Below are 15,063 nucleotides of genomic sequence, written 5' to 3' on the forward strand. Positions count from 1 at the left end.
AAGGATTCGTCACCCACCTAATCCCACAGAAATGTAGAAGTGGAAACCTACACCAACTGAGGGGACTTAGGCCTTGCGTGGCTCTGAGTGGCTCTGAGACCTTTACGAGAAAACACAGTACGTCACTAAACACCGCCTTGTGTCTCTAACTACAAATGCTGGCCTTTCTGCAGACACCTCAACGTCATGATTATCCAGGACGTTCACAGCTGCCCTACTCTCCATCCCTCCATCTTTCCTCCATTATTTTTATCAGATGGATGAAACGTATTGGTGAAGCTTTGGTCTGTGTCTCATTAGATGCGTGTGAAGCGTTCATCCCCATCGATCCCACGACTGCCCTGGGTCATCACATGATAGATGAGGTGTCATGCTGGGCTGGGCTTCAGGTCGAGACAGCTGACGGGTGTCACAACACACGTGGGTGTGCACTTTAAAACCGGAGTGGGCGTGGTTATTTAAATTCACAGAAGTGTCTGAATAAAACATGAAAAAAAATATTGAATAATGGTGGATTATCTTGAGTACGCCCCCCCTCCCCTCCCCCCGAGAATGTCAGGTCACAGGCGGTGGATAGTGCATCTCTCTTTAAGTGAAGCTATATAGGGAAACGGTTTAAATGAATGATAACGCCTCACTACATGGACACACTGCTCCAGTGGTTTTGCCTCGATGTGTATAGGAGATGAAGGATGCTGTTAGTGTTATCTAGGTCTGCCCTGAGAGTGTGGTATTGTACAGTGCTATGAAAAATACCATCATCTTCAAATACATTTACAAAGAAGCTTCAAACAACTAACAATATTTGCATTTGCCCTTCATTCAACCTGCAGTGCTGTTTGTCACATTTCCACAGTTCAGTCTTAGAAGTTGGTTACATGTTTAGCATCTTGTCTTAACAAATTCATCCGTCCGTAACAACTTAGCTATTCAGATTCAGTCCAAATGATTCTGTGTCTATTTTCTCTTCCTAATAAAGGCTTCTTAAACTGGTACACATCCTTTCAGACCCCTGTTACTTTATACATTCATAACCGTATAATCCGCATGTCCGCAGTGAGGTGTTCTGATATTCTTTCTTCATAAATACGGATATTCTAAAGCGAAATCGGTCCCAATGCCTGTCCTTGTTCTGCAGTGCAATGAAATGGTTAATTTTGTGATTATTCCTCCACAAAGAAAAATCAGAGAATGAGCTTCAAACACCCTGCTTTTCTGTGGATGGCCTTGAATCATATCAGCCTGCATTGTACCAGGAGAAAAAACAGATATAACGGCTGCTTTTTACCTTGAGAGAGAGAGACAGACAGACAAAGACAAAGAGAGAGAGAGACACAGAGAGAGAGGAGAAACAAAGAGAGAGAGAAGAGAGAGAGAGAGAGAAACAAACAGAGAGGAGATAGAGAGACAGAGTGAGAAACAGAGAGAGAAGAGAGAGAGAGAAACCGAGAAAAGAGAGAGAGTGAAACAAACAGACAGAAGAAAGAAATAAGAGAAACAACGAGAGAGAGAGAATAGAGCGAGAGAGAGAGAAACAGAGAGAGAAGAGAGAGAAACAGTAAGAGAGAGAGTGAAACAAACAGAGAGAGAAAAAGAGAAACAAAGAGAGAATAGAGAAACAAGAGAGAAGAGAGAAAGAGAATAGAGAGAGAAAAAGAGAAACAAAGAAAAGAGAGAGAGAGAGAGAGAGAGAGAGAAAAAGAAACAAAGAGAGAGAGTGAAACAAACAGAGAGAGAAAAAGAGAAACAAAGAGAGAGAATAGAGAAACAAGAGAGAAGAGAGAGAGAATAGAGAGAGAAAAAGAGAAACAAAGAAAAGAGAGAGAGAGAGAGAGAGAGAGAGAGAAAGAAACAAAGAGAGAAGAGTGAAAAAAAGAGAGAAGAGAGAAAGAGAACAGAGAGAGAGAAAAAGAGAAACAAAGAGAGAGAATAGAGAAACAAGAGAGAAGAGAGAAAGAGAATAGAGAGAAAAAGAGAAACAAAGAAAAGAGAGAGTATAGAGAGAGAGAGAGAGAGAGAGAGAGAGAGAGAGGTGGGAGATGTGGGTTTTGGATCACGTGAACCGGTACCACTTTAAAGACTATGGTTTTAAAATGATTTTTCAATTATTATCCTGTAATAATGATGCCACATGGATGTACTAAAATTATTTACTAACTAACATTTATTAACAGTTATTAAGTGTTTACTAACTACAACACTTCATTGGTGCACATACAATACTTAGGAGAAGGGACCAATGGATGAATTCATGAATTTCGAAAGTACTAAACCAGCCATAATTTATTGAACGCTCAGTTTTCCGTGTGTTTGTGTGTACTATGTAAATTAAGAGCACCACTGTGATGTTAGATCCTTGTGGTGTTTTGAACAAAACCTGTGGCAGACTTTTCATTAAGAAACAGAACTGTGTTCCCTTGAGGGTAAATAGAGTAGTAGTCTCTACGTCCGCTTTAACATCCACAACTTAAACTGTATGTGATTAACATAACTCCGCCCCCTTCAAATGTGCCCAATATCTAGCTCATGTCAGTTTTCTCACAGTCTCTCTCTCTCTCTCTCTCTCTCTCTCTCTCTCTCTCTCTCTCTCTCATATAGTGGAACTCCATCAAAGGCACTGACATATAGTGAGGGCTGTGTCTGGAATGGAACTGAGCATGCGACATTAAGCCCCCTGGCTTCCCTCAGCCTTCCTTTAACACACTCTCTCAGTCTCTCCTCCCCTTATCTACCCACAACACCCCCCCCCCCTTTCCCAGACCACTCGTTCCATCACTGACTAATTCAACATGACCATCTCTCTCTCTCTCTCTCTCACACACATCCTCTGTCACTCGCCAACAAAGACCTTCCCCTTTCACTCACACACTGCCAAACATAACCTCACTCCCACATTCCCTCCCTCTCTCTCACACCCCTTTACTCACTCCCTCTCTCAACCTCTATGTCACTCTGTTTCCCTCGATCTCTACCACCTCTACGCTTCTCTGTACTGATTATGTCACTCTCTTTTCTCTGTCGCTCCCTCTATTACTATCCCTCACCTTTTCTTTCTCTCTCTCACTTGTAACCCTTATCCAGTTCAGGGTCGCAGTGGGTCCAGAGCCTACCTGGAATCACAGGGAGAACACACCACACTCCTCACAGACAGTCACCCGGAGGAAACCCACGCAGACACAGGGAGAACACACCACACTCCTCACAGACAGTCACCCGGAAGAAACCCACACAGACACAGAGAGAACACACCACATTCCTCACAGACAGTCACCCGGAGGAAACCCACACAGACACAGGGAGAACACACCACATTCCTCACAGACAGTCACCCGGAGGAAACCCACACAGACACAGGGAGAACACACCACACTCCTCACAGACAGTCACCCAGAGGAAACCCACGCAGACACAGAGAGAACACACCACACTCCTCACAGACAGTCACCCGGAGGAAACCCACGCAGACACAGAGAGAACACACCACACTCCTCACAGACAGTCACCCGGAGGAAACCCACGCAGACACAGGGAGAACACACCACACTCCTCACAGACAGTCACCCGGAGGAAACCCACGCAGACACAGGGAGAACACACCAAACTCCTCACAGACAGTCACCCGGAGGAAACCCACACAGACACAGGGAGAACACACCACACTCCTCACAGACAGTCACCCGGAGGAAACCCACACAGACACAGGGAGAACACACCAAACTCCTCACAGACAGTCACCCGGAGGAAACCCACACAGACACAGGGAGAACACACCACACTCCTCACAGACAGTCACCCAGAAGAAACCCACACAGACACAGGGAGAACACACCACACTCCTCAAAGACAGTCACCCGGAGGAAACCCACACAGACACAGGGAGAACACACCACACTCCTCACAGACAGTCACCCGGAGGAAACCCACACAGACACAGGGAGAACACACCAAACTCCTCACAGACAGTCACCCGGAGGAAACCCACGCAGACACAGGGAGAACACACCACATTCCTCACAGACAGTCACCCGGAGGAAACCCACGCAGACACAGGGAGAACACACCACATTCCTCACAGACAGTCACCCGGAGGAAACCCATGCAGACACAGGGAGAACACACCACACTCCTCACAGACAGTCACCCGGAGGAAACCCACACAGACACAGGGAGAACAAACCACACTCCTCAAAGACAGTCACCCGGAGGAAACCCACACAGACACAGGGAGAACACACCACACTCCTCACAGACAGTCACCCGGAGGAAACCCACACAGACACAGGGAGAACACACCAAACTCCTCACAGACAGTCACCCGGAGGAAACCCACGCAGACACAGGGAGAACACACCACACTCCTCACAGACAGTCACCCGGAGGAAACCCACGCAGACACAGGGAGAACACACCACATTCCTCACAGACAGTCACCCGGAGGAAACCCATGCAGACACAGGGAGAACACACCACACTCATCACAGACAGTCAACCCGGAGCTGGGCTCAAACACACAACCTCCAGGTCCCTAGAGCTGTGTGACTGCGACACCTACCTGCTGCCCCCTTAAATATTAAAATATGAAGGAAAGCAAAACCCATCGTCTCCTCTTCATTAAGCCACTGGGCTAAATCTAAACCAAAGCTCAACACACATCAGTCAGTGGCCCCTAACAGTTCCCATTCAGTTCCCTCTCAGCTGCGCAAACACCGGAGATCTTTTCAAATACAGATATACACACACACACCTAGACCTGGGGATTTGAAACCATTTAAAAACGAGGCAGAGACCTTGGGGCTCTCCGCGCGAGGAAAATAATTCATTTACGATTTGATTAAAGGTGAAGAGCCGAGTCAAAGCTCATTTTCACACGCAATTTTTAACGTAAGGTTCTGAACATCATTAATCAGTGTAACAAATGCCAGCTGACTTTCTGAGGAAGCAAAGCGTGGCGTAATTAAAACACCAACACCTTTTTTATTAAAAATAACTGGGGGGGTGTGGGGGTGAAAGCACTAATGAGGCTTTTCATTAAACTTTTATGAATGCACGGTCATGCAAACACAAGCACTGGCAAAACACTGTGACAGTTATAAAGGTGTTTTAATAGGGGCTTCACACAGCCATACACAATATATGAATATATCCCAGCGCTGCACGCTCATGTGATGGCAGTGTGGCAGCGTGTGTTGGGCTGATACGAGTGGATCAGACACAGCAGTGCTGCTGGAGTTCTAAAACACTGTGTCCTTTCACTGTCCTACCTGGTCCACCTTGTAGATGTAACTGACACTGAGGGGTTTAAAAACTCCAGCCGCACTGCTTTGCCTGATCCACTCATGCCAGCACAAACCACACTAACACATCACCAACATCCTGTGGGGGGCCTTCAGTCTGTAATTGTAGAACTACAAAGTGCTCCTGTCTGGTTAGTGGAGCTGAGAGAATGGACAGTGAGTGTAGAAACGAGGAGGTGTTCCTAATGTTATGGTTGATCGGTGTGTTATTATATAAGAGTAATGCAAATAATATGAACGCTATTTTAAAACGTAATAAGAATAAGAAGTCCACCTTTAACCTTCACCCTATACTTATCCGGCCCATACAACAACATCACGAGCAAAAGCAAACACACACACACACACACACACACCAGCACCACCCTCGTTAAAGATGCTCTCCTGATTAGAGACCCTTGCACCTCCCAGACTGACAGACTGTCCGAGGTCTTCAGAGACCGTGGTGACGAGGAGCGGCTTTGACCCTCGTCATAACCCCCTGGACCCTTCCCTCCCACCCCCCCGACTGCAAACCCGCCCCTCCCCGGGGGGCTCGTTTCCACGGCAGCACCAATAAGCCAGTTGCTGCAGAGAGAACAATAAAATTCATATATTCCGCCCCTGAGGTCTGCACCGTGCCAGGTACAGTTCACTGGAGTGGGGCAGCTGCTTTGTGACAGAGCACAAGAGCGCCTCCAACTGGCCACAGCTGGGAACTACACACAGCCAAACGCCACCGAAACCTCAGTCAGACGAGGACAAGTGCTGAGAATCTGCCTTGAGGAACACCACCACCTGCAGAACAGAGGTGTTACGGCATGCATATTAATAATCATACTATAAAAAAGATCTGATCAGTGGGTTAAAGGGGCGGGACATGAAGCAACCTTTTATTTTCCAATATGAATCCACTGAATCCTTCAGTAACAATTACAGGAATCATTTGGGTTTGTTTTGTTTTTAAAAGAATGGGAGTAACAGGGCAATCTCGATACTATGATACGATATTATCACGATATATTGCCCATCATGATGACGATGATATCACAATACTCAATATATTTCTAGTCAATCCTCTATGATACAACACAACACCTGTGTAACTGAAGGAGATTAACTACTGTGTGCTTTTTCAGGACTGAATTTAACTCATGAGTGTTTCCCACTGATATCAGTCCCGTGCCACGGCTGGAACTGGATCAGCGGCGTCAGTAAATCACAGCAAACTATTTCTGCATCATGAAATCCATTGTGCCGCGGTGCAAAACCGCAGTATAACTCCCTTCTGCTGAGACAAGAGACAGTAAAAGCAGCCTCCCAGCTTCGGTAACCTCATTAGGACTAGTGCTGTAAACCTACGATTTAAATATATACCCTGAGCATCAATCACCAGAAGTTGTTTATCTCAAAGCACCAGCGCAAAACACCTGCGTGGTGTGAATCATCAGAATGCCCACAGCTTCCACAACACCAGGGTCTCAGCGGCATGAGCACAGCACAGAGAGGGAGAGGGGGGGTCCTTGTGTGATTAACTTAACTCTTAACTTTCAAAGTAAACGTTTGTATTCCAAATAATGGTGGAGCATTTCTATCGATCGGTTCCTGATGAGATATAAAAGTAGTTTTCAGGGTTTAGAGCCATGTCGCCCACCCCCTGCTCCCGGAGTCATGGAAGAACGACTCCCTCAGGCTTCTCTTTTGTTTCTATCTGCACTCTGAAGTGAGCAGTCCATTCTTCATGTTCTCTAACCGTGTCTTCCTGTCAGGGTTGTGGTGACACGCTCATCCAGTCACTCACACCTGAGGACAATTTCACACACTCACACACACAGATGCAGCTACTAAAATCCTGCCGCTGACTGTACACGAGGAACACGAGCCAAAGTAGTGAATGTGGTTTGTGTGCTGTGAAACGCTACAGACACATGTGATGTTTTATTCATGTGTGTGAATGAAAGGAGACGTCAGTCAGGTATAAATACAGCCATGCTTCTAGAAAATTCCCTAACATCCCAGCTGGGGACTGAATCTGAAGATTGCAATGCAGTGGGGAACCGAAGAGAGCCCGGAGCGAGCCATCGCTGACAACCAGTCTCCTCCAGAACTAAAATAACACCTTCTCTACTGCTGTAAGAACAAAAGCTCATAAAGGAACACGGCAGAACACGGATCAAACTTTTAAAAATGCTAAGACAAATGGCTCCCATGTCCATTTCAAAACTTATGCAGCTCTGCAGCAACTGCAAAATATTCAACACTGTTTACAGTGAAGCGTTCTGTTACAGGGCACTCTGGCAATTATCTGGCTCCCCCTACTGGATGAGAGGGAGATTTCACTTTCATGAGGCCAATAACTTATAACACTGATAAAAGACTTTTGTAAAACACTGATAAAAGGATTTTGTCATGCAGCTTACGTAGAGTGCAGACACTTTATAATTGTCCCGCCTCCATGTCAGAGTCTTTCCAATCACCGCAAGGGACCAGATAAAGATGACATTAAACGGCTTCAGCTCATTCTCATATAAAAGAACAGGCACTGAAACCGGCCGTTTTGATAAGGGCTGTTTAGACAGAAAGAGAATGCTGCTGTGGTGCTCCAGGTGACTGTCTGTGAGGAGTGTGGTGTGTTCTCCCTGTGTCTGTGTGGGTTTCCTCCGGGTGACTGTCTGTGAGGAGTGTGGTGTGTTCTCCCTGTGTCTGTGTGGGTTTCCTCCGGGTGACTGTCTGTGAGGAGTGTGGTGTGTTCTCCCTGTGTCTGTGTGGGTTTCCTCCGGGTGACTGTCTGTGAGGAGTGTGGTGTGTTCTCCCTGTGTCTGCATGGGTTTCCTCCGGGTGACTGTCTGTGAGGAGTGTGGTGTGTTCTCCCTGTGTCTGCATGGGTTTCCTCCGGGTGACTGTCTGTGAGGAGTGTGGTGTGTTCTCTCTGTGTTCCCACTGTAACCCTGAACTGGATAAGGGTTACAGATAATGAATGAATGAATGAATGAATTACTAAAACTATATATAAAACCATTACAGTATTAATGCATTAAATAAAGATACAATCCAGAAATCACTTGTATTAATTTTTCACTAACCTCAACGTTCCACTCCACTCAAGTTAAGGGTCTTGTGACGTGTTAATGAACTTTAAAATTTATTGGTGTCATCTGTATCAAGAAAGTTCCTGTATATTTGTGTGTTCTGCTAAAAACCATTATTAAAAGTGCCACTGTGGTATCACATTCTATTGTCTCAAATACTCTCTTGGCCTTCTGCTGAGAAATACCTTCATCTGTATTCTAAAAGAGAAAGTTTGGTACTGGTTCAGACTTGGCACATTTACCTCCAGCTAACAAATCATCCAGATGGTGTGGAAATGCATCCAGATTCAGTGATGCAGATTATCCAATTAAATCAAACTGCTACAAAAAAATCTATTGAATACAGAATATACTGTCCTTCCATAAATATGTTTACAACTACAAATATGCAAATACTCTACAATGCCACTGCTGTCGTGCAAAACAAGGCATCTTCTGACTTTATAATGACATGCTATACTCAGCTATACATCAAAATAATACACATTATCACCGTCCAAAACTGTACCCGTTTTTTTGCTTGATGTCCTGTAGCATTTTTAACGTTTCATCACAGTGGTGCAGTAGAAATAATGCAAAATTTAAGAGAATAAAATCTCAGCCGTTAACTTCCGTTAAAGGTAAAGGTTACGTTCTATTGTTTATTTTATTTATTTCCATCCATCCATTCATTGTCTGTAACCCTTATCCAGTTCTGGGTCACGGTGGGTCCAGACCCTACCTGGAATCATTGGGCACAAGGCGGGAATACACCCTGGAGGGGGTGCCAGTCCTTCACAGGGTGACACACACACTCACACATTCACACCTACAAACACTTTTTGAGTCGTCAATCCACCTACCAATGTGTGTTTTTGGACTGTGGGAGGAAACCGGAGCACCCGGAGGAAACTCACGCAGACACAGAGAGAACACACCACACTCCTCACAGACAGTCACCCGGAGGAAACCCACGCAGACACAGAGAGAACACACCACACTCCTCACAGACAGTCACCCGGAGGAAACTCACGCAGACACAGAGAGAACACACCACACTCCTCACAGACAGTCACCCGGAGGAAACTCACGCAGACACAGAGAGAACACACCACACTCCTCACAGACAGTCACCCGGAGGAAACTCACGCAGACACAGAGAGAACACACCACACTCCTCACAGACAGTCACCCGGAGGAAACCCACGCAGACACAGGGAGAACACATCACACTCCTCACAGACAGTCACCCGGAGGAAACCCACGCGGACACAGGGAGAACACAACACACTCCTCACAGACAGTCACCCAGAGGAAACCCACGCAGACACAGGGAGAACACATCACACTCCTCACAGACAGTCACCCGGAGGAAACCCACGCAGACACAGGGAGAACACACCACACTCCTCACAGACAGTCACCCGGAGGAAACCCACGCAGACACAGGGAGAACACACCACACTCCTCACAGACAGTCACCCGGAGGAAACCCACACAGACACAGGGAGAACACATCACACTCCTCACAGACAGTCACCCGGAGGAAACCCACGCGGACACAGGGAGAACACAACACACTCCTCACAGACAGTCACCCAGAGGAAACCCACACAGACACAGGGAGAACACATCACACTCCTCACAGACAGTCACCCGGAGGAAACCCACGCGGACACAGGGAGAACACAACACACTCCTCACAGACAGTCACCCGGAGGAAACCCACACAGACACAGGGAGAACACATCACACTCCTCACAGACAGTCACCCGGAGGAAACCCACGCAGACACAGGGAGAACACACCACACTCCTCACAGACAGTCACCCGGAGCGGGAATCAAACCCACAACCTCCAGGTCCCTGGAGCTGTGTGACTGCGACACCTACCTGCTGCGCCACCGTGCCGCCCCTATTTCATTTATTTATTTATTTATTTAAATTTGTTTGGGTCAGAGGCGATGTGTAAATATAATGACATGCATGTTTAATCTGTGAGGTCACAAAACAAAAAATGAAATGCAAGTTAATACAAATTCACTCAAAGTTAAATTTTTGTAACATCGCTTGGTTTTTACAGATAAAAAACTAATGATAGATCACAATGTGCTTTTCTGAAAAACACCATGGAAATCTCTCGGAATCAACTGCTTGAGAACATACAGTCCAGTCAACTCTTTGCATCTATGAGCTCCGTCTCCGTGGATTCAAACACAGGTGGATTGAAAATATGACTTTTTAAATAAAGATCCAGAATGCTCCAGAAAGTAAGACTTGAATTTGCAAAGCAATAAGCTGCCTCCATGTAAATAAAGGGATGTGCAGCACAACCTTCTGTAGCCTCCAGGCGTTTCACAGATCAGTTTGAGCATTGTTCTCCTTGCATTTCATTCATTCACTTCAAGTGTTGTGTGCACCCTTTAGTTCTGTACTGTATACCAACTATTTACATTACACTGTGAATGATAAGTAACCAAGACATTATTTCAATCGAACCGGGGGGTGTGCATAGGTTATATGCAAATATTATGTCATTTTATATAAGGGACTTGAGCATCTGCTGATTTTAATATTCATGAGGGGTCCTGGAGGCAATCCCAGACATTAGCCCCATTTAACTGTATGCACTTCAGTTCTGTAGGAGTGACGCAGAATGAAAACCACTCACAGATTTGTTTTGCTTTAATAGGGCACTCCTAGGGCTTCTTTACCTCATGGTGATGTCTCAATGTTTCACTTTTGTTACATGTGTTTCTGTAATTTAACAATTACTATTAAAACGATGTGTGGAACTTACCTATGAGCTCAGTAGGATTTTTCTGCATGAAGTGCTCACATAATCTTATGAACATCTCTGTGTTCTCTGCAGTGGGACATTCCCCGTGGCTGTATGTGGAGAAATATATATTAGCCAGCAGAACAGCAACAAACTATAAGATAGAGTTCAGCATTAAAGCATTAAACAAATATTTATCATTTAATTATTTATTGTTTTTAATTATTATTTTATTTGAAGATAAAAATTGCTTTGTGGTTCTGGAATAAACTAGTTTGTGCTCCACAGAGCGGGCCGCCCTCATGGGGGCAGCATTCTTTAAAAAATGTTTAGTAGGGAATCTCTGATACGTCTGGGGCAGTGGTCCTCAAAGTTTTTAACCAATGGGCCGAGGCAGAGTGAGGTTGAATGAAAAAATATTAACCAAGTCATAATTATTACAAAGTTATAGTGCCTATTATTTAGAAATTAAAGACTTTATATTTAAAAAATTTCATCTCATTCCACTTGTGCCTATATGTTGTGCTTTAAGGAGGAATGTGAGTGAAGTGGCGCTAACATGCTAACGGTGGCCAGTACAGTGGAACCTCTACTAACGAACGCGTAAAAACGAACTTTCCAAGATACGAACCGGGCATTTGAATATTTTTTGCCTCCACCAACGAACCATGACTCTAGAAACGAACCCGAGCCTCCACCGAGCCGACGTCTGGAAATGGCCACTGACCCCAATAGGCGAGTCTCCCAGCGCCCAGACTTGAGTGAGCTTTTAAGATTAGCACATTGTAGCTTTAGCAATTTAGCATTAGCGTAAATAGCAGACATCGAAATTTGTGCTAAGTTAAGCCGTATCTACGCTTCGTCTCCCCACATTCACCCACCTACTCTCCGTTATTCCACTCACCCCCCACCTCCCGTCATACAGCCAGTGCCTGTGTTACTCCTCCAGCCAGTCGTCACGTCTTCAAGGTAGTGATGTGTAACCATTTACAACTTTATTTATTTTTTATTACTGTTTCCACTGTATTTCTTTTTTATTTTTAGTAATGCTACATGTATTTTTTTACTAATTTGAGAGTGTTGTAAACATATATCAGTGCAAAAAGGGTGACTTTCGGGGTGGGGGCTGGAACACATTAATTGCTTTTCCATTATTTTAAAAGAGGAAAACCGACTCGAGAAACGAACTTTTCTACTTACGAACCGGGTCACGGAACGGATCAAGTTCGTAGGTAGAGGTTCCACTGTATATAAAAATGTCTGTAAATATTACGTCATTGATATGAATGACATGCCATTTAGAAAAAGCAAAAAAATAAAAATAAAATAAAAAACTCACAGATTTTTATTTTTCAGATGAACATTTTTTCTTATTTTTAATTTTTGTCCTAATTTTAAAATCGCCAGCTGCTTCTTAAACTGTGTGGAAAATGTCAAGATGCTTTGAACAACAGAAACTGTCGAAAACGATTAGTAATAAAGTGTCTTAATTCACATTAATGTGCGCAACTTCATTTTCATTTCAAATAAATGGATTGTGATTTCACCTTGTGTTACATTTATAACAAAATGCACTGCTTTTTACTATAAAACCTCTCTTCATGGTCAAATCTGGGAAAATGATGAGGCAATAAGTTGTGATCATCTGCAAAAGCTAATAAGATTAAAGTAGAGGTGGGTAGAGGTTCCACTGTATTTGTATTTGCTATTTTTTCCACTAAAGCTATCGTGGTTACGGTCAAATGTAAAAGGCATATAATGGACCATAGTTTGAGGACCCCTGATCTATGCCAACAGGTGTTAATATAGCGGTTGTCTGATATCGTGAAGAAGAATGAGTGGACAAAACGACTGACTGCTTCTTTAAATTTGTTGCTAAACTGGTTGAAGCCAGAGACATACCCCTTGCACTGAAGCTTTACGTATTTGATCCCGTCTTTTTCAATCTCTGTTCGGTCGTAAAATCGAGTTGTGTTTGTTAAGTCAACAAGCAAGCCCATCTTGACCTGAGAGAAAAACAGAGTCAAGTGTTATTACATACTCATATTTTAATACTTGGTAATAGTAACATAACATTTAAACAGCTACACAAACCGTTACAAATTTGCAACAGTTTCAGAACAAATAGATATGCATATATCTAATTTTCCAAGAACGTTTACACAGGGCAGTGTACAGAGCAGGCAAAAACAGTACCTTCAGGCTCTTAAGGTAGTTGGACAGCATGCTTGGGTGGAACCTGTTCTCCTCTGGAACGGAGTCGTCATATCGGGGACCTAACATGGTTTTCATTGGTAAGAATTTGCCTGAAAAACAAAGGAGTTATAGGACAGAGAATCACGGTTAGAAAATACCGTCATAAAGGGGAATTTTAGTCATTTTAAGGGACAATTTTTTAACAGAGTCTTTTATTGATGAGGTAAATCTGAAAGAAATACTATCTATATAAAAATAAATAAAGTAGGCGGCACAGTGGCGCAGCAGGTAGGCGTCGCAGTCACACAGCTCCAGGGACCTGGAGGTTGTGGGTTCGAGTCCCGCTCCGGGTGACTGTCTGTGAGGAGTGTGGTGTGTTCTCCCTGTGTCCGCGTGGGTTTCCTCCGGGTGACTGTCTGTGAGGAGTGTGGTGTGTTCTCCCTGTGTCCGTGTGGGTTTCCTCCGGGTGACTGTCTGTGAGGAGTTTGGTGTGTTCTAGAGTGTGGTACCTCGAATGAAATTCATGTGCTTAGCTTTTTAAAATATCTGTGTGTTGTTATTTATATTCTGGAAGACGTATCATGCATGAAATAAGCAGTCAGAGCCATGGCTGAACATTTCCAATCTTTTCCAAAAACAGTCACAAACAGGCAGATTCAGACAGCCTAGGTTTCTGACATCATAATCCTATGGAACCAATCCCATCAGCTTGCGGGGTGGGCTTTCAAGCTGCAGGTGAGGGGCAGAGGGGCGGCTGGAGATAAAGGCAGCTTCAATCACTAAACCCTGCTCCTTATTCCATAATATAGACATATAGGAGACATATCCATCTCCAATTTGTGATTGGCTACTCTTTGAATATGTGAATGTGCTCACAATCCTTAGATGAATCTGCTTGAGGAAATCAGCAGCAGAACCCACATCACAAAACATTCTTCGGCATGATCCTTGCAATAACGTACTTCCAACAGCGAGGTCACCATTTCACCAAACTGACAAATTTATGTAGCGCAGCTTCAAATAAACATTAGGTAAGGTTAAGTATTTTTCTCATTGGCTCCACCTAAAGTTGCAGAGTGTAATTCACTTTTAAAGTATTGTCCTGAAATCCAAGGGAGGGGAAGGGGTTGTTACCTACCCTCCCCCAAAACTACATAGTGCCATTTCTTCTGTGCTGAGCCCAAAGTAGCAACGACAGGGTCTCTATTGCCCCTATTACATGACAGTGGAACATCACAATGATGTAGAAGGTGAAATAAAAGAAATACTACTTTCTGTTCCTTTAATACTAAAAAATCGACTACACATTTCGGTTCACGACGCTCACCCAGAAGAGCCGTCTGAAAGAATCGACTCTTTTTCGAGCGACAAATACTGGAGCACACGCACTAATCCAGACTACTTCAGCAGACACGACTTTTGGTTTTCATACTAAAACTGCTTTTATTTTCTCCTTAGCGCTACTCTGAGGGTGTTTGGGTTTTAAAACCCCTTTAATATGACACTTATTCTTGTTTGTTTTGACACCGTGTGGCTACAGTTGGAGAAAGTAGTGTAAAACAGCTTGAAAACAGCACCTGAGCTACAGTACACAAACTAAGCTGCGTAGTGCTGTTTAAGAGCATTCTGTGGACAACAAACGTTCGTTTACATTCACTAAGGGTGCTGGTCAGCAATGAAGAACTGTGCATGGTAACTTTAAAGTGGAGAACAGGATTTGTTAAGTTATTCCTCCGTTAAAGCAGGAT

General features: G+C 44.3%; 1 protein-coding gene across 1 annotated transcript in view; it reads right to left on the reverse strand.

The window, feature by feature from the left end:
* The window catches only part of rngtt (RNA guanylyltransferase and 5'-phosphatase), a 178,495-nt gene that overhangs the window by 162,966 nt on the left and 466 nt on the right, over positions 1-15,063 (reverse strand). Inside the window, exons 2-4 of the mRNA XM_066677731.1 lie at positions 13,316-13,425; positions 13,022-13,125; positions 11,141-11,229 (exon numbers count right to left, since the gene is read on the reverse strand). Coding sequence (XP_066533828.1) covers positions 11,141-11,229; positions 13,022-13,125; positions 13,316-13,425 — 303 coding nt within the window. The remainder of the gene's footprint in view (positions 1-11,140; positions 11,230-13,021; positions 13,126-13,315; positions 13,426-15,063) is intronic.

Source organism: Hoplias malabaricus, chromosome 7 (genome assembly GCF_029633855.1).
Source record: "Hoplias malabaricus isolate fHopMal1 chromosome 7, fHopMal1.hap1, whole genome shotgun sequence".
Taxonomy (NCBI): domain Eukaryota; kingdom Metazoa; phylum Chordata; class Actinopteri; order Characiformes; family Erythrinidae; genus Hoplias; species Hoplias malabaricus.